Source organism: Corylus avellana, chromosome 6 (assembly GCF_965113065.1).
Source record: "Corylus avellana chromosome 6, dhCorAvel1.hap1.2, whole genome shotgun sequence".
Classification (NCBI taxonomy): Eukaryota; Viridiplantae; Streptophyta; class Magnoliopsida; order Fagales; family Betulaceae; genus Corylus; species Corylus avellana.
This window is the reverse complement of record NC_142495.1, coordinates 6,489,379-6,514,180: the sequence shown is the minus strand read 5'-3', so window position 1 is coordinate 6,514,180 and position 24,802 is coordinate 6,489,379. Positions and strand designations below refer to the sequence as shown.

At 36.6% G+C, this 24,802-nt stretch overlaps 2 protein-coding genes and 1 pseudogene across 2 annotated transcripts; 1 reads left to right on the top strand and 2 right to left on the bottom strand.

Annotated features, from left to right (window-relative positions):
* Nucleotides 1–517: 517 nt before the first annotated feature.
* On the bottom strand, nucleotides 518–1,722 carry LOC148584810 (uncharacterized; annotated as a pseudogene).
* Nucleotides 1,723–9,287: 7,565 nt separating this feature from the next.
* On the bottom strand, nucleotides 9,288–11,958 carry LOC132186246 (isoflavone 3'-O-methyltransferase 4-like). The gene is made up of 4 exons (XM_088517368.1): nucleotides 11,385–11,958; nucleotides 9,936–10,249; nucleotides 9,770–9,834; nucleotides 9,288–9,692 (listed from the first exon to the last, which is right to left on the bottom strand). Exons 1-4 carry the CDS (start codon nucleotides 11,810–11,812, stop codon nucleotides 9,393–9,395), a joined length of 1,107 nt encoding a protein of 368 aa, XP_088373494.1. The 5' UTR covers nucleotides 11,813–11,958; the 3' UTR covers nucleotides 9,288–9,392.
* Nucleotides 11,959–15,447: 3,489 nt separating this feature from the next.
* On the top strand, nucleotides 15,448–17,346 carry LOC132186244 (cytochrome P450 76T24-like). The gene is made up of 2 exons (XM_059600120.2): nucleotides 15,448–16,411; nucleotides 16,506–17,346. The coding sequence occupies exons 1-2, from the start codon at nucleotides 15,509–15,511 to the stop codon at nucleotides 17,112–17,114; spliced, it is 1,512 nt and encodes a 503-aa protein (XP_059456103.2). The 5' UTR covers nucleotides 15,448–15,508; the 3' UTR covers nucleotides 17,115–17,346.
* The last annotated feature ends 7,456 nt before the right edge of the window (nucleotides 17,347–24,802 follow it).

The window sequence follows — 24,802 nt, the reverse complement described above, 5'->3', positions numbered from 1 at the left end:
TCGAGTACTCATACTACCCTGCAAATAAACGAGCGAGAGATTAGTTATCTGTACAATGTATCAAATATGCAATCAATGTTGAAATATACGCCATCAAACCAATGAATGATAATCAATATATAAATAGATAACAAAGCTTTATATGTACACAATATTCAAATATAATATGATCACATACGCTTCGATCAGTGCTAAATCTGGTCGAACGTATTCGACGTCATCATGCGGATCATTAAGCTTTCTGTTTAATTGTAGTGGCCTACTCTTGTGGTAGTTGACATGATCATCATGAGGCCCTTGACCCTGACCAATGTTGTATACGTTTCTAAGTTGTCCTTACAGCGCATGCCCAATCTGGGTTCCTTTCATCTTCGACGTAAAAAACTTGTTCCACTTGGGAAGTCAGCACAGACGGCTCATCAGTAATCAACTCTTCCGTATGGACAAGGTTTTTGAAGTTCACAAACGTTAAGTCATACTCGTCCACCTTGTATCTCCTGTCCAATGTGTTGTTTGCTCAATCACACTTAAACAAAACATACTTCGTCCTGTCGTAATACTCCACCTCAAGTATTTGGGTTAGCTTCCCGAAGTATATTTGGTCATCAATTGTCAGCACGCAGACGCCACTGTTCTGCGACCTCTTCCCCACATCATGTGCACGAGTGCGAAACAACTTGCCGTTGACAACATATCTATTATATTGGACTGCTGAGATCATCGGCCCTCTACAATGCATTACTAGTTTGTGACCCATTTCATTCCAGCATTGATCGTCCGAACGATCGACCTGCGAGTATAATACAATGAAAATTGCATAGTTAGTGTGATTAGGGAATAGAAATAAGAAGCAAATACATGAAAGTTAGTAGGTAGACATAACATTAGTCTTACGTAGTCATGGTACCAATGGCAAAATTGCTCAACATGTTGGGTTTCCAACTGATCGTCCGTCAGTCGTCCCCTAGTTCTAGGTTCCCTAAGGGTATCCATGTGCATCCTACAATTTCAAATTAAATATAGAAATTATAACACACAACTAAGGGTGTAAGACAAATGAACATTCTATGCTATAAACCCACTCACATCCGTAATTGGAGAAACTCGTCCGAGTTAAACGTAATATAACGGTGGATCTGAGTCAATGTGCGTTTGTCGAGATCGACTCGTGTCCCCACCCCTTTAGACCCATCCGGGTTTCTTTGCGGCCTATTGTGAAATGTCGGTACATTATCTAAATAATGAGAGCAAAACGTCACCAATTCAGTTGCAATATAGCCCTCCGTAATGCAGCCCTCAGGAGCCGCTTTATTTCGCACATTAGATTTGAAACCCCCAAGGCTCCTACATATTAAATCAGTCAATCATTGAATTTAGTTGTTGTTTTTAAATAAATGAAGGGCGAAAAAATGTAAGTCTTGCGTCGAATTAACTTTACCTCTCTGCTGGATACATCCACCTAGACTATATAGGTCCACCGAGGCGGCATTCACGAACAAGATGCACGACAAGATGAACCATTCTCGTGAAAAACTCAGGTGGGAATACCTGCTCCATCTTGCACAAAGTGATACAGACGTCACCCTCAATACGGTTCATATCCTCTGCAGTCAATGCCATCGAACAAATGCCTCTGAAGATTGCAAACATTTCAACAAGAGGTCTAACCACTTTATCTGGTAGTGACGTGGCACGCAATGCAATAAGGAGAAGCTGTTGCATCAGTACGTGATTGTCATGGCTCTTCATTCTTGAAATCGATCGGTCTTTAAGTAGTACATACCTGAAAATGTTCGAGGCATATCCGTTGGGCATCCTTATATTTCGAAGAACTTTCAAGAAACTAGTTTTATCTTCATTGGACATCGTGTGGCAAGCTGGGGGCATATAGATTATCCCATCTTTCGTGAACGGATGAAGTGTAGGTCTCAAGGCCATTTCTTGCAAGTCTTTACGTGCTTCAAGGTTGTCCTTTGTTTTCCCTTTGATGCCCAGTAGTGTGCCTATTATGTTGTCCATCACATTTTTCTCTATGTGCATAATATCAAGATTGTGCCGTAATAAATTATATTTCCAGTACGACAACCTAAAAAAAATACTTTTCTTCTTCCACACTACATTATCATTATGAGTCCTCTTCCTCTTTCATTTATCAGCGGGCTTTGACTTACCGACGCTCTCATCCCCAAATATCATCCCTTCTAACTGTTTCAGAATTTCATCTGCTCCTGGCACATCGGGGGCACATTCTAGTTCTTGGTTACCGTCAAAAGTTCTTTTGTTCCGCCTCTACGCATGATCCATGGGCAAGAATCGCCTATGCCGCATAAAGCAAAATTTATTCCCGTGTTTTAACCGTCTAGACTTTATTGCATGCATACAGCAAGGGTATGCCTTTCCACCCTCAGTAGGCCACCCGGACAAGTTTCTGTATGCAGGAAAGTCATTAATTGTCCACATCAATTGTGCTCTGAGCATAAAATTCTTATTCAGTGAGACATCAAATGTTCGTACCCCTACATTCCATAGTTCATGTAATTCTTCAATTAAAGGTTGCAGGTAAATATCTATATCCATTCCAGGTGAACTTGGACCTGGAATAATCAAGGATAATATAAAAGAAGTTTGTTTAATGCACATCCAAGGAGGCAGGTTATATGGTACTAGCATTGCAGGCCAAATACTGTGGGATGTGGTCATGTTCCCAAAAGGATTAAACCCATCTGAGGTGAGGCCGAGCTTTACATTCCTGCTGTCTGCAGAAAAATTTGAATATAAATTATCAAACGACTTCCATACTTCACTATCGGCCGGATGCCTCAATACACCATCTTTTGTGCGGCCGTTTGCATGCCATCTCATATGGGGCGCGATATACTGCGACATAAACAGCCTCTGTAGCTGTGGTATGATTGGAAACCACCGCAACACCTTCACTGGACCTCGCTTACTCGACGTTATGGGCTGCCCATCCTCGTCTAAATGGATTCCATCCTTCCATTTAGATTCTCCACATTTAACACATAAATCTAAATCCTTATTGACCTTCCAGAACAACATACAGTTATTACGACAAGCCGGTATCTTCTCATACCCGAGTCCTATGTCCCTTAGAAACCTTTTCGCCTCATATGTATTACCTCGCAAAGCCCCATCATCTATAGGAAGCAACTGATTGATGAAATATAGAAAAGCCGAGAATATCATATTACTAACTCCACCCACACACTTCAAGTTATACAAATGTACAGTAGCACTCAATTTCTTGTGTTTTGTCTTCTCATGAAGCGGCTAGTCTGCATTTTTAAGTAAGTACTCATACTTTCGTACGTCACATTCATCGGCTTCATCATGCACAATGTGTTCTTCCTCACCCTGCACCTCGACCTGACGCTCACAATTGTCTTCTCTGACTTCGTGCATGCCAAATAAATCACGCAACAGGCTATGCATATTTCCACCCTGTTCTCCACTTTCACCTGCATCTGCGGTCGGACAGTTCAAATGAGTGCCTTCAACTGGAGCTCTTATAGGCCTCTCGCCATGATAAATCCATTGTTGGTATTGTGGCCACATTCCTTTCCCTCCTGTCAAGCTCGTATACCAACCTTGGTGGGTGTTTCCTGTTGTTTCGACACATCTTACAGGGGCACACAATAAGTCCATCTGGAGTTCTACAATTCCTAACTGCGAAGTCTACAAATGATCTATACCTGTCTCTGTATTCCTTCGTACTCCTAGACTTCGTCATCCAACTCTTGTCCATAGCGTTACTACGTACATTAAGTAAGTCGAGGTTAGTTTTAGAATAACCATAGCAAAATTATTGCCCACTAATTAATTTAACTACATGTGTTATGGGGATCCTAAACAAAAGTAATAAATTGAAAATAAAAAAATGAATAGCCGTGGAATGAAAATACACTAGCGTCAACCATTCAAGTTACTTTTATACTATTCAAGGAAAATACACTACTCACTTCCACCATCGATCGGTGGAAGAGAATAAAAAAATTTAATGGATCACATGCATGTTATTAAAATTAGATTTGACCCATTATGCATTCTCTTAAATTAGATTTGACCCATTAGTGTGTTTTATTTTGTTTTTAAAAAAAATTACACAAATTAATATAATGTTAATAACCTAAGCAAAATTATTGGTACACCTCATGCAAAGCTGACTAATCAAAGATCAAACCAGAATTGTCAATAACAATTTTTACATTATATACAAATAATTATATATAATTAATTCTGACTAATTATATAAACACACACATACATATATATATATATGTGTGTGTGTGTGTGTAAGCTCCTACAAAAGGTATATTCCCTACACCACCTTACTACTATATGGATGTCATCATATCATCTCATATCATTCTTATTCAACTCCATAATCCAGGTATTATAGACATCACATCTGAAACCAATGCAATTGAATCCAGCTGCATATACCAATCGAAATAATTCAATTCATGTTGCTGCCGCTTCCTTCCTCCTGGTTTTTTAATCATCATATGCATATCAAGTAGGGACTTAACCTTTGCATAAGTAGTAATCTCTAGAAAAATTGGAAGAACTTGCACCATAGCAAGAACCTTTCCATCGTATGGAAGAGCGCTGTAGCAGTTATTCAATATCTTCACGCAGTCATCGTCGCCCCAATCATTGAGTATCCACTATCAAAGATAAATAATCTCATGGTTAGTATTTGAATTCAGAAAAATAAATTTATCACCTTTCTTAAGCAAAGAGTATTATTGACAAAGCATATAATGCTGAGAAGCATTAAAAGAATGTTAAAAATCAAAGGCAAATTATACTTTACCACCCTAGAGTATCAACTTTGTGGCAACGTCTCCACCGAACTTTCAATTTGCGCACCCTCTAAATTAGGCTTGAATGTTACAAAAATGAGAAAGATGAATAAGTATACCCCTTTATCACACATTCCCCCATTCTAGCAAACCAAATACCATCATGTCAAAACAACAAATCACATGAATGCCACCCTTGAGATAAACAAGCAGAGTTATTTTTTTTTTCTTTAGTATAAACATCACATATGTAGAAAAATAAAAAATAAAAAAGATTAAACGGCTTGCAAAAATTAACCAAGTTTCTTGTATCTCATCTGTATTTTTCTGAGCTTCAAATGTGGGTAACAAAAAGAAGTGACGTAGTTATTAGTAGGGCCGTCAATTTTGACACGACCCGCGAACCCGACACGAACACGACACGAAAAAACAGGTATTGGGTTTGGGCTAATCAGGTTCGGGTTGTAATCGGGTCTATCCGATTAAGACCCGAAAATTTCGTGTCTGGCGGGTCGACCAGCCAGACACGATTACTGTGCGGGTCTAGCGGGTCGACCCGCTAGACCCGCACAGTAGCCGGGTCTGACGGGTCGACCCGTCAGCCCCGCACAGTATCCGACCCGCCAGACCCGGTTTTTTTTTTCTTTCTTTTTTTATGCCTCGCGTCAAACGGCTCAGTGGGCTCACCTCACGTTTTTTTTTTTTTTTTTTTTTTTTTTGATTTTTTGCATTTCTTTTTAGTAGCACACTTTATTGACAATTTATACAATAATGGTAATTAAATCCATGTAGCAAGATTTACAAAACATGCCTACGGGCTATGGCTACATTATGGTACATGTATGTATGCAAGTTTTCTCTTTTCTCTTTTTTCAATCACACATGTGGAAGGAGAAGTTTCCGATTTAATTGGTAAAGCAGATTCTATTTGATTCAATTTCTCTTCTACCAAAATTATCACTCTTTTTTTCTTTTTCTTCAATTGTTTTCTCTACCTTTTGTCTGAAGAGATTTTTGGAAATATTATTATTGGCACTCAATCCACAAGCAGATCTAATAACCAGTTAAGTACTACTGTGAGAAGATTTTCTGCACTCTTAAGGCCATTTGTGCCCAAACAGATGCATATATATCAAACTTAAAAGGAGTTAAGTACGTAATTACCAACAAAAGAGAAAGCCAACAAGAAAACTCCAAAGGAGTAATTCCATTCATCAAGCTGACAAGAAACTGTGATTTTCATTGTTTAAATTAATTTTTTAACACTTTTGTTACATGTGGGACTAAAAGGTGATGATTGAGAGCACACGGCGTGCATAGCACGCCTGTGCATTTTTTTTTTTTAATTAAAAGAAAAATTTTTACACCCCGCGTGTTGTCTTCATTTACCCGGGACTAAATTATAAGTAGACTATTTTAATAAATGAACTTACTTGTTTTAACTTTTAACTTTTAAGTTTATATGAAATTATGAGTTTAGTAATTTCTTTTGGAATACAATTTGTCAATTACGGTCACTTTCCAATTTTTTTTTTTTTTCTTATCATTTATTAAAGCCTTTAATCTCTTATAACTCAATTTTTTGCATTGACTATATTGATGTATCAGTATTATTATTACAATTTTGAATTTTAATTTTTTTAAAAAAAAATTTATAGTTTAAGGTAATCGGGTCGTGTCGGGTCGTGTCTACACAATTAGACCCGGTTATTTTAAACGGGTAAAACGGGTCGTGTCGGGTTACCCGGTTATTTTAAACGGGTAAAACGGGTCGTGTCGGGTTACCCGGTTATTTTCGTGTCATAATCGTGTCAAACCCGATTACCCGTTTAGCTAAACGGGTCGTGTCTGGATATAGGCTAATCGTATAACGGGTACCCGCGGGTCGTAATCGGGTCGTGTATGGGTACCCATTTTGCCACCCCTAGTTATTAGTCATTCTTCAAGCTCAAGGATAGGAGAAAACATCCTGGAGACATTGTATTTGGGAGACATTTTGGTTCCTGCCAATCGCATGGTAGCCCTACTAACAATAAATAATCTTGCCAAAGTATTCTGGTAAACCCTTAAGAGATGCAAACACCAATTTTATAACAATGCCTTCCAATCTGTTAACGAGGATTTCAATCATTTTTTTTCATTTCCAGTATTTAAGATCCAATTTGGATGGTGAGAGACAAAGTGAAACAATTTTCTCAAATTATGGGGCCAATCACCAATATTGAAAAGCGTAATTTCAACAAAGTTTACATAAATTGTTGATAGCACTTAAAAAACACAGGACGTCGTTATTGCATTGTTGCAGTAATGCCATTACAACATCAATAGATGGGCAGTCAAACAATCTTTTTCCATGCTACAAATTTATTTGCTAAATGTTTCTAAGCGAAAGAGAAAAATGAGCCTTAATTAAGTCAACAATAAAAGTAAGGAACAATGCCAAAAATATACAAAATTGAAAATTCACCTTCAAAATTGTGGCATCTCCTTTTGGAACACTTTCGAACATATCTTCAGCTACATGTTTTACACTTGCAAGATAAATTAACACCCCCTTTAATCTACAGATTCTGTCAAACAATCGCAAATAGCTATCTAGACTCCCAAAAGTACAACCATTCATTAGCAATTCATGTATAGTCAAATTTGGTTAACTGGATCTAGATAATCAATCTCCATAGTATTAGTCTCCACAAGATTTTAGCCATCTTTCTAATAACTTAAAAACATTTTTTTTTTTTTTTGGCATGACATGGTACATGGGAATTGATAATATGAAGGTTACAGAGACCATCTACTTTGAACTTTGGAAAGATTTTTTGTGGCATCTTTCTCTCCCTCACCCTTTCTTCCTATCTACTTTAACATAAAAACATTGTTTGTTGGTAGCCTGACAGGGCACATGGAAATTAACATTATGAAGGTTGCAGAGATCATCTACTTTAACTTAGAAACAGTTTTTTTTTTTTTTTTGGGCATCATACATGGGCATTGAGAATATTAAGGTTGCAGATATCAGAACAATAGAGATGTGGCGAACAACACTTAAAACAACTGAAGTGGGAAAAGATTGGATTCATTGCATATCCAATGATTTTTTGATCATTTTAAGCCCAAAGTCTGATAAGGAAATTTATCGAATTCAAAAATAACCGTTGGGAGAAACAACACAATATCTTAAACAATATTATTTTAAAAAAACGTACTTGATAAACAGACAACGTACCAGGATAGGGCGGGCCATGTTGTATAACATGAGGCATGTCGAAATTAATGCTCTTAATTTTGGGGTATTTGGAAATGATTAAGCTAAGGACCACTCCGATATTTCCACTACCAACGTCAACGATCTGCTTGAGGCTCTCAAAACCATCATAGGACTCAAGCATTTTCTTAACAAGTAAGGTAGTGAATTCAAATCAAACGACTTTCTAGATGTAATTTTTTTTGTTTTTTTTTTTTTTTTTTTTTTTTCTAGTTTCATTTGCTTAAATAATTTTTTTATTAATAATCTCTACTAGTAATGAAGAAAATTCTCAGGTAGTTTTCGTTGATCAATTTTTCACCAAATATTCATAAAATGACTTACGTCAACATTTATCTTTATAAAGAAATTAATTTTGCATAGTTATCATAATAACTTAATAATTAAAAACTTTTGAAAATTTTTGTTTACTATGTCCCTCACTTCTCCCCACTTTTAACGCTCCCTTTCAGTTTTTCTCTCTTTCCTTGTATTTTTGGTGAAAAAACTATAATTTTTTTTTTTAAAGATAAATACTATACATACTTTTGTTTGTTATTTCATTTAATAGTGATTTTCAGTGACGTACTATTTCAGGAAGTGAGCACTTGAGAGTGAACACTTTAAAGTATGTATAGCATTTTTTAAAAAACAATTCATAATAATATTTCCACTTATATGGATGCATCCCTTATTGCTGGCGTTTGGCTAATTTCACTACAAAAAATTTCAGATTTAGCGACGCCTCGTAAGAAAACGACACTCTAAGGCGTCTCATTTCGTGGAACCGACACCCCTATAATAAGGGTGTCTGTTGAACAGTAAACCAACACCATTAAGTGGTGTCGACGATAATTTACAAAGTGCCTATTAAAGTAGTTTGAAATTTCAAACTACTTTAATAGGCACTTTGTTATACGAGAGATTTGTCAAAGACTTTTTTTTTCTTCTACGATGTTGACAATAATTTTAAATACTCAACTCTTATCTCATCCAATTTTAACAAGCAGCGCGTGAAGAGACCCTTTGCTTGACTTGGGCATTAAAGAGGTTGGCAGTCAAGCAGCATGAATCACTCATTTCGGGTTAATCTCTAAATTGATGGCTTTGTTATCATTTCATTAGACTGATGTGTCATGCCTACATTATACTATATCTATAAGCTATATATATATATATATATATATATATATATATATATATATATCAACTGCAGCTAATTTGAAGTCGCAATTCTTATTTCAACTTTTCATAAGCATTTTTATTTAAAGGGTTCGGACAAGAAACGATAGATTTCCAAATTAATATTACAAGCAAGCAATCTACTTGAAGAACTCCATAACCCAAAAATTACAGACAAAAGATTCATATCTGATGCCACTAAACCCTGCTTTGGTTGCCAAGGCAATGAATTCAGCTTCCGTCCTTTCCTTCGCTCCTGGGTTACATTGAGCCAACAGGTGCCCATCCGATTGACAGTTGCTCTTCATAGAAGTGCTAATCTCAGGCATAATTGGAAGAACTGCATCCACAACAATCACCTTTCCATCATTTGGTGTAGCCTCGTAGCAGTTCTTCAACAGCTTCAAGCAATGTTCATCATTCCAATCATGGAGTATCCACTACAAAATGTATCCAAATTATAACACCATTTCTCTTCAACTCATATACAAAAAGTACACAAATCAATCAAACCCACCTTCATAAAAATGGCATCCCCCTTAGGAACGCTTTCGAACATGTCTCCCCCGACATGTTCCACACCTGCAACACCAATTAATTAACACCTCTCTTTATCCCCCCACACACAAATATATATAGCTTATGAAGAACATTATATATATATAGAAGAAGAGCAAATTAACCAGGATAAAGTGGGGCATGTTGTATGACATGGGGCAAGTCGAAATTAATGGCCTTGATATGGGGGTATCTGGAAGTGATCAAGTTGAGAGTGGCTCCTAGACCGCCGGCAACATCAACCAATTGCTTGAGTTGCTGGAAGCCTTTGTAGGAGTCAAGGATGTTCTTCATCACAATGGTTGTGTGGTTGAACATGGCTGCGTTGAAAAGCTGGTTGAACCTTGGCTCCAACCCGGCGTACTCGAAGGCCTGCATGCCATGAGCTCTGTTGAATGGAATTCCTCCTCCCTCAAGAATTGCATCTTTCAGATGGGACCTATCAATGAATTCGGACCAGAATCAGCGCAAGTACTGGATTGTACGAGAAAAAATTTGTAAATAAATCTACAAATATTATATAAATTCCAAGATCTTAACTATATATATATCATGAGTTTCACAATAAATTCATAAAAGAATGTACCAGAATCTAGAACAATTAAACTTGAGTAGTTTGGAATTCGCTACACTATCTATTCCATGCACCGGCCACATGATGTTTCTCAACAATGACGACAACTACTATAAGTAAAACAAAAATCTTGCAATATATAGTTATATTTATTTATTTAGTATTAGGTTAATTTTGTCAAAATCACTTAATTATAAACAGACACAAGAGCAATCACCCAACGCAAATTGTAGGACAAGCAAAGCTCACATGAATGATAGAGAGATTAGGTAGTGTAAGAGGTAGCCTACATGTTCGAATTATGATCTAATTAATTTGTTTATCCCAATTCGCAGTTTAAACTCGAAAACATTAATATTGTAATATAAGGGGGTTGGGTTTAACGACATTGTTATTTCAAATATGTGATGGATTTAAACATTTAAACTCAAAAATATCTATTGAATCATTAAATGGCGGAATAAATATTGTAGTTTGTCATATATATATATATATATATATATATATGAAAGCATTTTTAATGGTCTAAAAAGCCTAAAAATGGCCAAAAAGCACTTTTGGCAAAAGCTTAAAATTGAAGTTTTTGCCAAAAAGCTTTTTTTTTTTTTTTTTTTACTTAAAACATCTATTTCTCAAACACAATCCTAAACCGGTTCTAAAATAACTTTGCACACCAAAAGCACTTTAGGCATAACTGTGCAATATTTTCATAAACAAGTGGACTAGCTTAAAAAAATTGTTTGATAATCCTTTTTTTTTTTTTTTTTTCACTAAAAAAGTCAAAACATTAACAAACAACTTGCAACAATTTTTTAATATTCTTTTTACCAATTCGATGATGGATTCACATGTCCATTGTACCAATACGATGAAAGATCGTCGACTAGTTTTTTTTTTTTTTTTGGAAAAAAAAAATAAACAAAAGAAGAAAACAAACTAATTATGAATAGAAAAAGGAGGGAAAAGAAGAAAAAAGTGGAGGTGAAAATAGAAAACATACCAGCTATCCAAGCTGACCTTGTCGTGATACAAGGCCATGATAGGTCCCAAAGAGACACCATCTTCATTGCAGACGAAGTGTTTAGACACATTAGAAAGACTATAAAGCCTCTGCAAAGATCCAGAGTCATCAGCAGCCACAGAGCAACCAAGCAGAGAATGGGTGGCCAGCAACCTCAGAATACGGTCCAACATTGTGGGTGCCTCGGGGTTCTTGGTTGGCATCTGTTGAACAATCTGTGTTGGGGAGAGCTTGGCTCCCGGACCTGCTTTTGCTAGAATTTCAAAAACGCCAAGCTCCACGGCTGATTGCAAGGTCATGGGCACCACAAGGGAGCTCGCCACCTGTATTGCATACGAGAAGCTCTCGTCTTCATTCTCATGATCACCATCATGAGTTATTGGGGTCGATTTCAAAAGGGAGGCCATTGGAGAAACTGGAAGAGAAATCTGCTCTAAATTTGTTTAGATATTGCAAGTTTAATCAATTGATCGATCGATTTATAAGCCGTATGAAGGTGGTGTTGAAATTTGGCTCATATTAGTCAGACAAAAATTAGCCACCGAATGAAGACTTTTTGTTAGCAAAAGATAAGAGTAGGAAAAGTCTTGTATTGTCGGCAAACTCTCAGCCTTGTGGTTGTGGAATAATAGGCAGATTATGTCAATTATTTTGAAACTTTAGTTTCTTTCTAGAACCAATATCCTAATTGCCTGGATTCATAAGGCGTAGACTTATGGGGAAAATAAAATAAAATAAACCCCCTCTCAGCTCTCAGATTTGAAACAACCAATCATTAACCATTGTAATTTCGACCTGAATTTTTTTTTTTCTAGGCAATTTCCAGCGTATTTTTCTATGTGTTTCATTGCAGTACGTAATTATTCGTGATTAATTGTAAATTAATCCAAGGTTTGGGCCTTTCGCTTGCAGAATTTGTAAATTGCATGGAAAAAGGAAGAAGGTAATTTAATTTGTTACTTACTAAATTGCTCTTTTTGTCGGTTTAAACAAGAGTTGTCTCCATCTTTATAGGGTGCATTGAAGCTGTCCATTGAATATTTGCATGTGCAACAGGACGATATTTTTGGACCCCATTTTGTTAGGGCAGGTATTCGGACTATTTGACACCTAACTGAACAAGATGGATTTTGAGTACCCTTTAACATGAGGCTAACCATTCACACCCATTGCATCCAATTCCCATCGAAGTTATCATGATTGTATATAAAATAAGAGTATCTAAGAACACACGAAATATTTATTATTATTATTATTATTATTATTAATAAAAACTTGGAGATTTTCATTATCTTCCGATTTTCATTACTCTGGAAGATACTCTTGCTCAATAAACACAATATCACAAATAAAACCTAGAAAATCTTTAGACCGGTTTACAAAGTGAGAAAACTAATAATTAATACCTTAAGTGACATGTGAAAGGATATTATAATTTAGTATTTAATTTTCTGTTTTCAACGTTGCCGGAGATGGTTTCTTTTTTCTTTTCTTTTTTTAGATTTAATTTTAAATTAAATTAATAAAAAATTCGCTATGCTGATGTGGTAAAACAATGCGTTTCAACTAATCTAACGGCAGTTAAAAAATTTTAACGGCATAGATTTTATTGGCATTTCGATTGACCCAATGAGTAACTTTTCAAAAGAAAAAAACTTAGGGAGTTTTTTATTTTTTAGCAAGTTGACTCATGGACTTATAATATATTATCCTAAATAATTTTGTAGTATAATTGCCAAAAAAAAAAAAAGCCACATACCTGACATAATTAAAAACAAAGAAAAAATTATAGTGTAGTTATTTATGTTTGAAAAAATAAAGAAAGAAAGTCCTTAACAATATAAATTGTATTTATATTATAAGGGTATTTTAGGAATTTGATCACAATATGATTCCATTCACCAATATATTGCATTGTACTAAACGAAGGAATACATAATCAGTGTTCTATTCCAACGTCACAACCAAACAAAGGAATATGAATAGTTAGTCTATTCTACACTCTTCTATTCCTAGTAGTAACCAGTCATTTTCTAATGGACTAGACATTCTGCGAACCAAATGAGGCTTAAATGTCATAATTTGCATTAAAAACCCTAACAACAAGTGTATATAAAAGGCAATTTGATAACGGAATATACCTTGAATGTGATTTGATAAAAAGTTAAACTCTAAGAATCTCACAAGTATTTTTCTCTAGAATTAAATCTGAACCATCTTGTACATGAGTTATAGATTTTATTAACTAAATTAGCTATTGCACTCTAAACATAAAAACTTCAAGTGACATTTATGTAATGAATAGACCTCTTTATATATATATATAAAAGATAGCCCATAAACTTTGAAAAAGGCTTGGACCGAGCCCCTCCAGCAATGAATGTGGCCTTCCCTTTAATATGACATCTTTGGATTTTTCTCCATATACGTACAATGGCTGTGTATAAACTTTGAAACAGTCTCCGAGCTCTTCTTTTCATAAGATGTTCCAAGATTTTTCTTTGATCGTCATTGATTGTGTATGAACTTTACAAAAAATGTGCATGTTTGACTGTCTTATCTTTCGCAGCCTTGGTGCTAAGAATTGGCGCTCTTCTTTGACTGTCTTATCTTTCATTGTCTTATCTTTCGCAGTCCGCGGTTCACTGAAGCTATGTTTGCCCCCAGCCAAGGCCGGCACTGTAGCTGGAATGGCACTGTTCCAGCTACAGTGCCAACTAACACGTAGCAGCAAAATTGACTTTTTCATCTTAATTTTTTTTTTTTTTTTTTAAAAAAAAAAAAATGAGGAAGAAGATGGGGTGGTTCCAGCCACCCCTTGGCGAAAATGGGGTGGCCGGACCACCCCATTCTTGGCCAAGGGGGTGGCTCCAGCCACCCCTTGGCCGATCTGGGGGTGGTCGAACCACCCCCATGGCCAAGGGGGTGGTCCGGCCACCCCATTGGCCAAAAAAAAAAAAAAAAAAAAAAAAAAAGGGGACCGGGTGCATTTGGGGGTGACCGGACCACCCCCAAGGGGCTGGGGGTGGTTTCGGCCACCCCACACCGGCCGTATGGGGTGGCCGAAACTACCCCAACCCCTTGGGGGTGGTCCGGCCACCCCCAAATGCACCCGTTCCCTTTTTTTTTTTTTTTTTTTTTTGCGCCAAGGGGGTGGCCGGACCACCCCCTTGGCCACGGGGGTGGTTCGACCACCCCCAGATCGGCCAAGGGGTGGCTGGAGCCACCCCCTTGGCCAAGAATGGGGTGGTCCGGCCACCCCATTTTCGCCAAGGGGTGGCTGGAACCACCCCATCGTTCTCCTCCTTTTTTCTTTTTTCTTTTTTCTTTTTTTTTTTTTTTTTTTTTTAATATTTTGCTTTAAAAAAAAATTTAATATTACAAAGTCAATTTTTGGCACTGTACATGTCAGATGACACTGTAGCTAGAACAGTGCCGTTCCAGCTACAGTGTCGGCCCTGCTCTTGGCAAACATAGCTTGACTTATCTTTTGCAGCCTTGGTGCTAAGAATTGGCGCTCTTCTTTGACTGTCTTATCTTTCATTGTCTTATCTTTCGCAGCCCTTGGTTCATTGACTTATCTTTCGCAGCCTTGGTGCTAAGAATTGGCGCTCTTCTTTGACTGTCTTATCTTTCATTGTCTTATCTTTCGCAGCCCTTGGTTCACTGACTTATCTTTCGCAGCCCTTGGTTCACTGACTTATCTTTCGCAGCCTTCGTGCTAAGAATTGGAGCTCTTCTTTGACTGTCTTATCTTTCATTGTCTTATCTTTCGCAGCCCTTGGTTCATTGTCTTATCTTTCGCAGCCCTTGGTTCACTGACTTATCTTTCACAGCCTTGGTGCTAAGAATTGGCGCTCTTCTTTGACTGTCTTATCTTTCATTGTCTTATCTTTCGCAGCCTTAGTGCTCAGAATTGGCGCTCTTCTTTGACTGTCTCTTTTATAGTAGAAGAAAGGAGGTAAGAGCAAGACCATGTATGATGTATCGGGTGACGTTGCATAAATACCCCCCTATCATCTAACTTTTGATCAAGGCATATGCACGCAAGCCCATTGCTTTCTCATGCTAACTACTTCTAAGCACAAAGCAAAACTGAGTGAATGGAGTACCTAGCATTTGTGCTGCTACTTCCCTTTGTGTTGGTATCTGTTCATCTGCTGGCCTCTGGCCTAAGCGCCAGAAAATCTGGCTCGCCAAGACTTCCTCCAGGCCCCAAGCCTTTTCCAATCATTGGAAACATCTTGGAGCTCATAGGAAACCAACCCCACATAGCCGTTTCCAAGCTCTCTAAAACTTATGGACCCCTAATGACTCTCAAGTTTGGGAGCATCACAACCATAATCATTTCCTCGCCAGATCTAGCCAAAGAAGTACTGCAAAAACATGACCAAGTCTTTTCTGGCCGAACCATCCCGGATGCTGTTCGAGCACTCGACCACCACAAATTTTCAATGGGGTGGCTGCCTCCCACATCGAGTCGTTGGAGAAACCTCAGGAAAGTTTCTGCCACACAAATATTTGCTACACAAAAGCTCAATTCCACCCAAGCCATTAGGAAAAAAAAGGTGCAACAACTAGTAGACCATGTCAAAGAAATTTGTAATAGTGGTCAAGCGGTAGATATTGGTCGAACAACCTTCACGACTAGCTTAAATGCCATATCAAACACAATTTTCTCTACTGACATGGCAGAGTATTGTTCAACTACGTCCCAAGAGTTTCTGGAAGACATATTCGGTACCAAGGAAGAAGCTGGAAAGCCGAATGTTGCAGACTATTTCCCTGCACTTCGTTTTGTTGATCCACAAGGTGCACGCCGAAGGATGACAATTTATTTTAGAAATTGTTTGAGGACTCTTGATGGTATAATCAATGAACGCTTACAATTAAGAGCATCATCAAAGGGTTCTAAGGCAAGCAGCGATATACTTGATTCCCTCCTCGATATCAATCAAGAAGATAATTCGGAATTGAGCAGCGATGACGTCAGACATTTGTTTCTGGTGAGTGACTACCTTTCTTGAACTTTTCTTTCCTTTCAATTATATTGATAAGCAATAAACTTAGGCAAAGTGCTCACGCACTACTTTATACCAGGCTTTTTTTATTGGGGGGGTCGACACAATATCAGCCACAGTGGAATGGGCAATGGCAGAGTTACTACGAAGCCCTGAAAAAATGGCAAAAGCCCGGAAAGAGCTTGAAGAAGTGCTTGGCAAGGACAAACTTGTTCAAGAATCGGATATCTCAAAGTTGCCTTATCTACGAGCAATAGTGAAAGAAATCTTTCGTTTGCACCCAGCAACGCCTTTCCTGGTTCTCCACAAAGCTTTGGCTGACGTGGAGATGTGTGGCTTCACCGTCCCCAAGAATGCACAAATACTAGTAAACGTGTGGGCAATGGGACGGGATTCAAGCATATGGCCAAACCCAAATTTGTTTGAGCCTAAAAGATTTTTAGAGCAGGATATAGACTTCAAAGGCGGAGATTTCGAGCTCATTCCCTTTGGAGCTGGAAGAAGGATTTGCCCTGGATTGTCTTTCGCCAACCGGATGGTGCATATGATATTAGCCTCTCTTGTCCACAACTTCAATTGGAAACTTGCAGATGAGATGAAGGCAGAAGACATGGACATGAGAGAGATGTTTGGGCTTTCCTTACATAAAGCCGAGCCCCTCCAAGCAATTCCAATTAGACCCATGTAATTTTCCTTGTTTCTTGTTGTAGCCTAATATGGATATATGCGCATGTCTTTAGACATCTATATATGATGCAAGGATTTTGTGCATATGCAGAAAAAACGACTAGGCTTATCGCTTGTGATGCGACATATGACAATAACAGATTGAGCCAATGCATCAATGGCTCGATCAACCGAGCACTATAGCAGGTTGAAAAAAATAAGAAATGATAGAATTCATTATATTTTTAACAATATTTTAATCATCTTCATAGTGAATAGATGAATCTACCATTAAATTTGTGTTGGGTCTACATAAGTCCACAAATCTAATTATTGATATATTGAATTTGTAAGATGAGATTGGGAAAAATATTGAAAAAATATTGACATGAATCATTTTTCAGCTGATAACACACAAAACTTTCGTTCTTTAATTTTTCTGATTTTTAAATAGTTTTAGTGTAAGGAAGAGTTCTTGAGTAGCAAAGCCCAGCAAAAGTGGATTATCTGTATAGAGGTTCAAATTTTGGGTTTAAGTGGAGTTTCTAATGTATATTATATAAACCCTCGTTTTGGCCCTCTGTCCGATAGATCCTATTTTCATGCTATAGGGTTGATTTAGTCAGACCTTATGAAGGTAGTTATAGTCCCAGTTACTATGGGAAAGAAGAATATTACGGAGAACACAATGGAGGGGGTGGTCGAAGAGAACAAATACATGCATATGAGTATGGGGGCATGACCAATAGGAGATAGAGACCGATGCCACAGGAGAAGTATATAGGCGATGTAGGCGAAGCGGCAACAGACGTGAAGGTCATGGTAACCGCGCTCGCCTTGAACAGCCGGAGGCCCCACAGCATCAAGAAGACTTGTGAACTCTTTACCGCGAGCTAAAAGATGAATGCAAGGCAATGGCTCAGCAGTTGAAGGGAAAGCAAACAATGGTCGAAGATGTGCTCCAGAGCACGAACCTGCCTTTCACCCCGCGGGTGTTGAATTACCTGTTACCAGAGAAGTTTTAAGGTGCCAGGAATTCCCCCCTACAATTGGACTACTGACCATATGGAGCACCTAGAGATGTTTCCCACCCACGTCGCTCTTCACGCGACCCCTGACGAAATCGCTTGCCGAGAATTCCCCTTGACGCTAAAGGGGTTCGCCCGAAGATGGTTCGCCAGTCTCCCACCTAATTTCATCAACAGCTTTACCGACCTGGCCAGAAAGTTTCTGGCCGAGTTCATGTCCACCCAAAGGCGCAAGATGCCACTGACGTACCTCATGACAGTGCAGCAGGAGGATTTGGAATCCTTGAAAGACTACATTGAGCGATTCGAAAAAGAGAAGTTGGGGGTAGTGGACGCCCCCGGAGAACTAGTTTTAATGGCCCTGTTGCAATGGCGGAGCTAGAGAATTTATATTGGGGATGCCACTAAAATTTTTTTGGCGTCTTAAAAATTTGGTAATTCACACAATATATGCATTATAACAAAATATCTATAAAAGTCCGTGCTTAAATTGATATATTAGAAATATAATATGTCAGCACTATATGAAAAAAAAAACTTCCATTCCCAATACAAAAGTGTTTAGTTTGCTATAGACATGAGCAACAACACAACAAAAAGCTAAACAAGAACTTCAACAAACAAAGTAACCATTCAAAATATTATCTAACTATCACAAACACATAATAATACAAACTACTTACTACTTACGAAATAAACTTGAACACAATTAATGGTGTCTCAGAAAAATGAGTACCTTTCAGTGAATCAGAGGTATCTTAAGGAATTTCTTGAAAACAAACCAAACACAATAAGGTTTAGCCGAATGCTGTAAACCAATAAAAACAAATAATGAATTAGAAAAAGAAATGATTGAACACACAAAAAAAAAAAGAAAAAAAAAAAAAGAAAAAGTAATCTTCTAAATTGTATTCTAAACTTCCTCCCACACTAATTAATTTTAGTACTTCTATTTTAGTTTAAATTGTATTCTAAACTTTCTCACCATAATTTATTTATTTATTTTTTTTCAAAAAAAAAAAAAAAACTTTTCACCTCCTCACGCCTACTCCTCTATTTATTTATTTTTTGGGAAAAGTCCACATAATCCCCTTAAACTACCACTCAATTGACAATGTCCCCCCCAAACTTTTAATTGTGACAATGTCCCCCCCCCCCCCCCCCCCAAACTACCAAAAATTGTCAATATTGCCCCCAATGACGAAATTACCCGTAGTAAAATATAAACAAAAATACTAAAACATCTAGAAAAAAACCTAAAACTAACCAAAAAAAAAAAATCCAAACTTGGCCAATTTTTTCTTTTTTAAAATCAATTTTATAAGAAAAAAATTAAAAAAAATTCGATTTTTTATTTTATTTTTGTTTTATAATTTTATTTAAATAAAAATTTACGTTTTAAAAAAATAAAATTTACGCTTAATAAAATGAATTTTTTTGTTTTTTAAAACTAAATAAAAAAAAATAGTTTTTTTTAAAAAATAAAAATTTCCGTTTAAAAAAAGAAATTGTTTAAAAAAATTGTTTTTTTTTTAGATATTATTTTAAAATTAAAATTTTTCGTTTTAAAAAAAAATTAATTTTTTTTTTTTTAATTTATAGGGATATTTTTGTCTTATTGAGAAATCTGTAGGGGCATTTTTGTCTTATTGCTAGCCTTGGGGGGGACATTGACAATGTTTTGGTAGTTTTGAGGGGATATTGTCACAATTGAAAGTTTGGGAAGGACATTATCAATTGGGTGGTAGTTTGAGAGAGGTATGTGGACTTTACCCTTATTTTTTTTTTCCTTAAAATTCCACTTCACACCTTCTACCTTTTAGAATTTAATGCTTACATTTACTCTCTTCATTTATTTTTTTTCTTACTTCAAATTCCACTAACTCACCCTTCTATAATCTAAATTCTAACGCCTATCTACATCTTTTTGTCTTAGTTTTTCTCACCTTCTAGAATCTAATGGCTTTCTATTCTCTTTAATATATTTTTTTTCTACCTTAAAACTCACCATTCTACTGTCTACAACTATTTCTTTTTTTATTATTATTATTATTTTTCTTTCCTTTAACTTCAGTCTTCAACTCACGCGCAAGCCTATTGCTCAGGAAAAAAAAAGTAAAAAAATAAAATGCGCAAGTCTACAGCCTACTCCTTGCAGATTTTTTTTTTTTTTTTCCTTAAAAATTTTCATTCTTATCTTTCAACCACTCATTTCTTATCTTCTATTTCCAGTTTTCCACCTTTCACGAGACAAGACTCCTCACTCACCAGACTCGCCTCTTCTCTTCCCGTCTCAAGACTAAGCCTTCAAAGTTCAAACAAATGAACAATCAAACATGACACACCCACTAGGACTACTACTACACAGTGCAGTGTGCCGTTGGGGTGCCGTGGGTTACGTGGGTAGGAGAAAAAAAAAAAACAAAAAATTTTTTTTTTTTTTTTAAATCTCACGGCACCCTCAAAGACTAACGTGGCTCCGCCACTGCCCTGTTGAATGGGATCCACCCACAGAGTCCCTTAACCGTGGAAATTATCATCTTCTATTATAATGGGATTCACACTATATACATGTCAAGCTATCTACAAAGATTAAAAAAATCAGAGTCATAACCATTTTAAACTAATGAATTAAACACGTGATTCACTTATTTAATAGAAGGTAGAGTACTGTTTCAACTAAAAACTTTGCATGTACATCAAATGAAGTCTTGAAGAATTGAAAATTAACTGACTGATCAAACGAACTATAGGGGAAAACCCTTAAAGAAACCCCACACAGATTTAGTGGGAAATGGGGTGCAAGAAAAGGAAACAGATACTATATCTGGCCTAGTTAAGGCGAGCCCTCCATTTTTTAAAGCCCAAAAGCAAAGGAAACAGATACTATATCTGGCCTAGTTAAGGCGAGCCCTCCATTTTTTAAAGCCCAAAAGCATACCATTCAACATATCGTGTTCTTTCCATTCCACGGGTTTCTCAGCAACGAAACAGAAGGTTATGGCCAATACGACCATCTTAAGTGCCATAAACTCCAAGACATAGAAAATAAATTAAAGGTCTGAATCAAACAGGCAGAGAATTTAAACAAAAGAATCACAGATCCAGCTCAAAAGGATTATACATACAAACAGATGCATATAAAGATACATATTGAACTATCAAACAACACAAGATCGTATCGCATTGTAGAATAGATCAAAGCAGCAACGGATCTGGCATACCAGATCACATTGATAGGTATACTGATCCGAGCATCCTTGATTTAAAAAGGAAATGCACAGATCAGAGCGAAAATTTCCATCGATTAGCAAAAAACGCAAATGGAAGATTTACCAGAAAGGAGGGGTCAAATTCGTAGCTTTGAAAAACTGGATGAAAAACTGGATCCCAAAAATTCAAGTCCGGTTCGGGGTCTGTCTTTGATTCGCAGCGAGAATTTGATTGAAATGGGAAAAGAAAATTATCTACACGGTGAAGGAACAGAGAGAGAGAGAGAGAGAGAGAGAGAGAGAGAGGGAGCTTCAGAAATGGATTCGGAGGGAGGAGAAACAGAAGGCGAATTGGGCGCGAGAGAGAATGAGAGTGGCAGATTCAAGGCATTACCTTACATAAGGCTGAGCCCCTCCAGGCTATTCCCAGCATATTTGTGTAATTTTCGTTACTTTTGAATTTGAGAAGCGGTACACATCTCAAATTTTTTTCATAAAATATAGTTTGTAAATAATGTGTCATCATCTCATGAGATTTATTACTTTAAGAAAGTAAATAATGTGTCACAAAATCATAAGATGGTAACACATTATCTGAGAACTAACTTTTAGAAAGAAAATTTGAAATTTATAACATTTCTCTTTAAATTTATTGGAGAAATTATGTGGTTTGTGCTGTGGCTGATTCCCAAACCTTTGCATGTTGTTGGACTGATTTGGCTTCTATGAGAAGAGAGCATATATAGTTTAATGGTTGAAAGGCTCTGATACTATAATCTTTTGTATTCAGCCAGTTGCATTCTTTTCCTGCTCATAGTGATTGCCGTATATATTGTTTCTAGTTGAAATTTCATATGATGTGTCGCCTCCTTTACATTTTATGATTTTGGACGCTTACCAAGTACCAATTGGGCTTCTTTTGGAGGGACGTGTATATGATCGACATGAATGAGTTATTGATGCTTTCTTGACTAGAAGATGTGTGGTTGCAAAAACGATCTCATAAAAAACGTGTCTTGATAATAAAAACCCATCTGATGAGTTCCATTATAACATGTTGGACAATTATAATCACAAAAAAAAAAAAAAAAAAACATGTTGGACAATTGGGACGTACATATGAGATAACCGTTACCTCATATTTTAAGTGTGCTGAAATGAAAGAATTTACCCGTTACCTCATATTTTAAGTGTTATAAAATGAAAGAATTTACGTTCAACATATATACAAATTGGTCTCTCATAGCAATTGGTACATGAAGATTAATTTTTTAATTGAAAAATCATGTCACATCTTCTAGAGATGTAGAGATCCTTATTTACTATTACAACTAAGAGCATTTTTAATAAACTCTCTATTATGTGTTTTTAGCCAAAATTTTGAGAATATTCTAAAACACTCCCATTTATCAAACTCTTCATCATTTCTCCAATTTATTTTATTGTCTCAATCTCTCTCCATATTTAATGCTAGTTTTTCTTTAGTCATTCATTATTTTATTTCTCCCTTTGTAAACTTGGAAGTCCCTTTTTTTTCTTTGGTGGTTAGTTTCAACCGACTAACAATGAATAAAAAATAATATTTATTTAAAGTAGATAAATATTTATTGATATTTGGAGCTTATAAAATGTAATTAGATAAAATAACAAAAGTAAATTTTCTAGTTAAAATTTAGTTAAACTTTAGAGAATTCATGGGTGATGCTCGAACTAACACGTAGCTATTGAAGAATTAATGTCAACTAAAAGCATTTCAGCAATTATGGCTATTTTAAGTACTAGTGTTATATTTTTATATTTATTGTCTTGTCTTATTAGTGAAGAATGTAGATAGTAGGATGCGTAAACTACAAATCATAGATTAATAGAGGTAGACAATAGGATGTGGAGCAAAGATAAACAGCACGCACGCCGCATGCAAAAATTTTTTTTTTTTACAAAAAAAAAAAAAAAAAAAAAAAAAATTTTTGCACGGGCGTGGCACGCCGCGTGCTGTGAATCAGTTCTCATAGGATGTGTAGACAACAAATCATAAATTAAAAGATGCGTGAGGTGTTGATGATGTGTCGTATTTTTGTGGTGGAAACTGTTTATTGATTCAATTTTTAATAGTGAGAAGCACTTGCACGTGAAAATTGTGAAACTATTGAGCCGCCTTTGGTTTTTTCATTATAGCTAAAATTGATTGACATTAGAAAAAGTAAGTGTAAACATTAAAAAATAAAAATAAAATAACTGCGCATAATATTCACTTTACATTTAAGTTTCTTTTATTAGAATGGGGGAGTTGGACAGAAAGGGCTAAAGGGTGAAAAAAAAAAAAAAAAAAAAAGGGAAGAAAAAATAAAAAAGAGATTGAGACAATAAAATTTCAATTGGCCAAAGGCCACATCTCATGGAAGCTGAACCGAAAATCACTAATTTAAATATCTATTTTCCGTTTCTATCCCCTTAGACATGTCAATAAAATAAAATAGAATAAAATAGGCGATTTAATAAGGGAATATACCTTAATGAGTGGTTTGTTAAAAAGTTAAACTCTAAGAACCTCTACTAAAGTATTTTTTCTCTATAATTAAATCCCGAGTACCTTGTACAAGATTTATAGATTTTGTTAACTAAATTAGCTATTGCACTCTAAACATAAAAACTTCAAGTGACATTTATGTAATCAATATACCTTCTTATATTAATGTTTCAACCTTGTTATAAATCGTGAATTAAGTCCTGCATGTAGATTAGTGACATTTTCCTCCACCTACAAAGATAGCCTATAAACTTTAAAAAAGACAATGTGTACGATTGGATGCATGCACCGAGGCCCTCGAGCAATGGATTTGGCCCTCCCTTTAATATCATGACATCTTTGGATTTTTCTCCATATACATTTAATTTCACCCTCGTGCTAAGAATTGACGCTGCTCTTAGTCAAAGAGATGTTGCAAGAGTAAGACCATGTATTGGGTGACGTTGCATAAATACCCCCTAACATCTAACTTTTGATCAAGGCATATGGACGGAAGCCCATTGCTTTCTTATGCTACTTTCTAAGCACAAAGCGAACTGAGTGAATGGACACTAACAAAAAAAACAGGTTCTCTCGGCACCCAAAAAACACTGTAGAAGAGAAAACAAATGCCGGGAATTGTATTCTCGGCATTTGTTGCTAATGCTGGCTTAAACAATGTCGACAATGTTGTTTTCCAGCATTTTGGGCGACCGCTAGTGAAGAAAATGAAGCTGTGCAGGCGTTCTCTGTCGACGTGGCACAGCAACCTTCGCCGGCGCCCTCTGTCGATGCCGGGGCATCCTCATTTGCCGGTGTCGACAGAGGACGCCGGCGAAGGTTGCTATGCCGGTGTTCTCTGTCGACGCCGACGCATCCTCATCTGCCGGCGATGACAGAGGACGCGGGCGAAGGTTGTTGTGCCGGCATCGATGAAGAATGCCAACACAGCAACCTCATCTTC

What these genes read in the sequence shown, in the direction of transcription:
- LOC132186244 (XM_059600120.2), top strand. Translation starts at nt 15,509, where the DNA reads ATGGAGTACCTAGCATTTGTGCTGCTACTTCCCTTTGTGTTGGTATCT. An exon ending in ACGTCAGACATTTGTTTCTG is followed by an intron (nt 16,412 to 16,505) that starts GTGAGTGACTAC and finishes ACTTTATACCAG; the next exon opens with GCTTTTTTTATTGGGGGGGT.
- LOC132186246 (XM_088517368.1), bottom strand. Translation starts at nt 11,812, where the DNA reads ATGGCCTCCCTTTTGAAATCGACCCCAATAACTCATGATGGTGATCAT. An exon ending in AAGGTCAGCTTGGATAGCTG is followed by an intron (nt 10,250 to 11,384) that starts GTATGTTTTCTA and finishes ATTCATTGATAG; the next exon opens with GTCCCATCTGAAAGATGCAA. An exon ending in GGGATGCCATTTTTATGAAG is followed by an intron (nt 9,693 to 9,769) that starts GTGGGTTTGATT and finishes TACATTTTGTAG; the next exon opens with TGGATACTCCATGATTGGAA.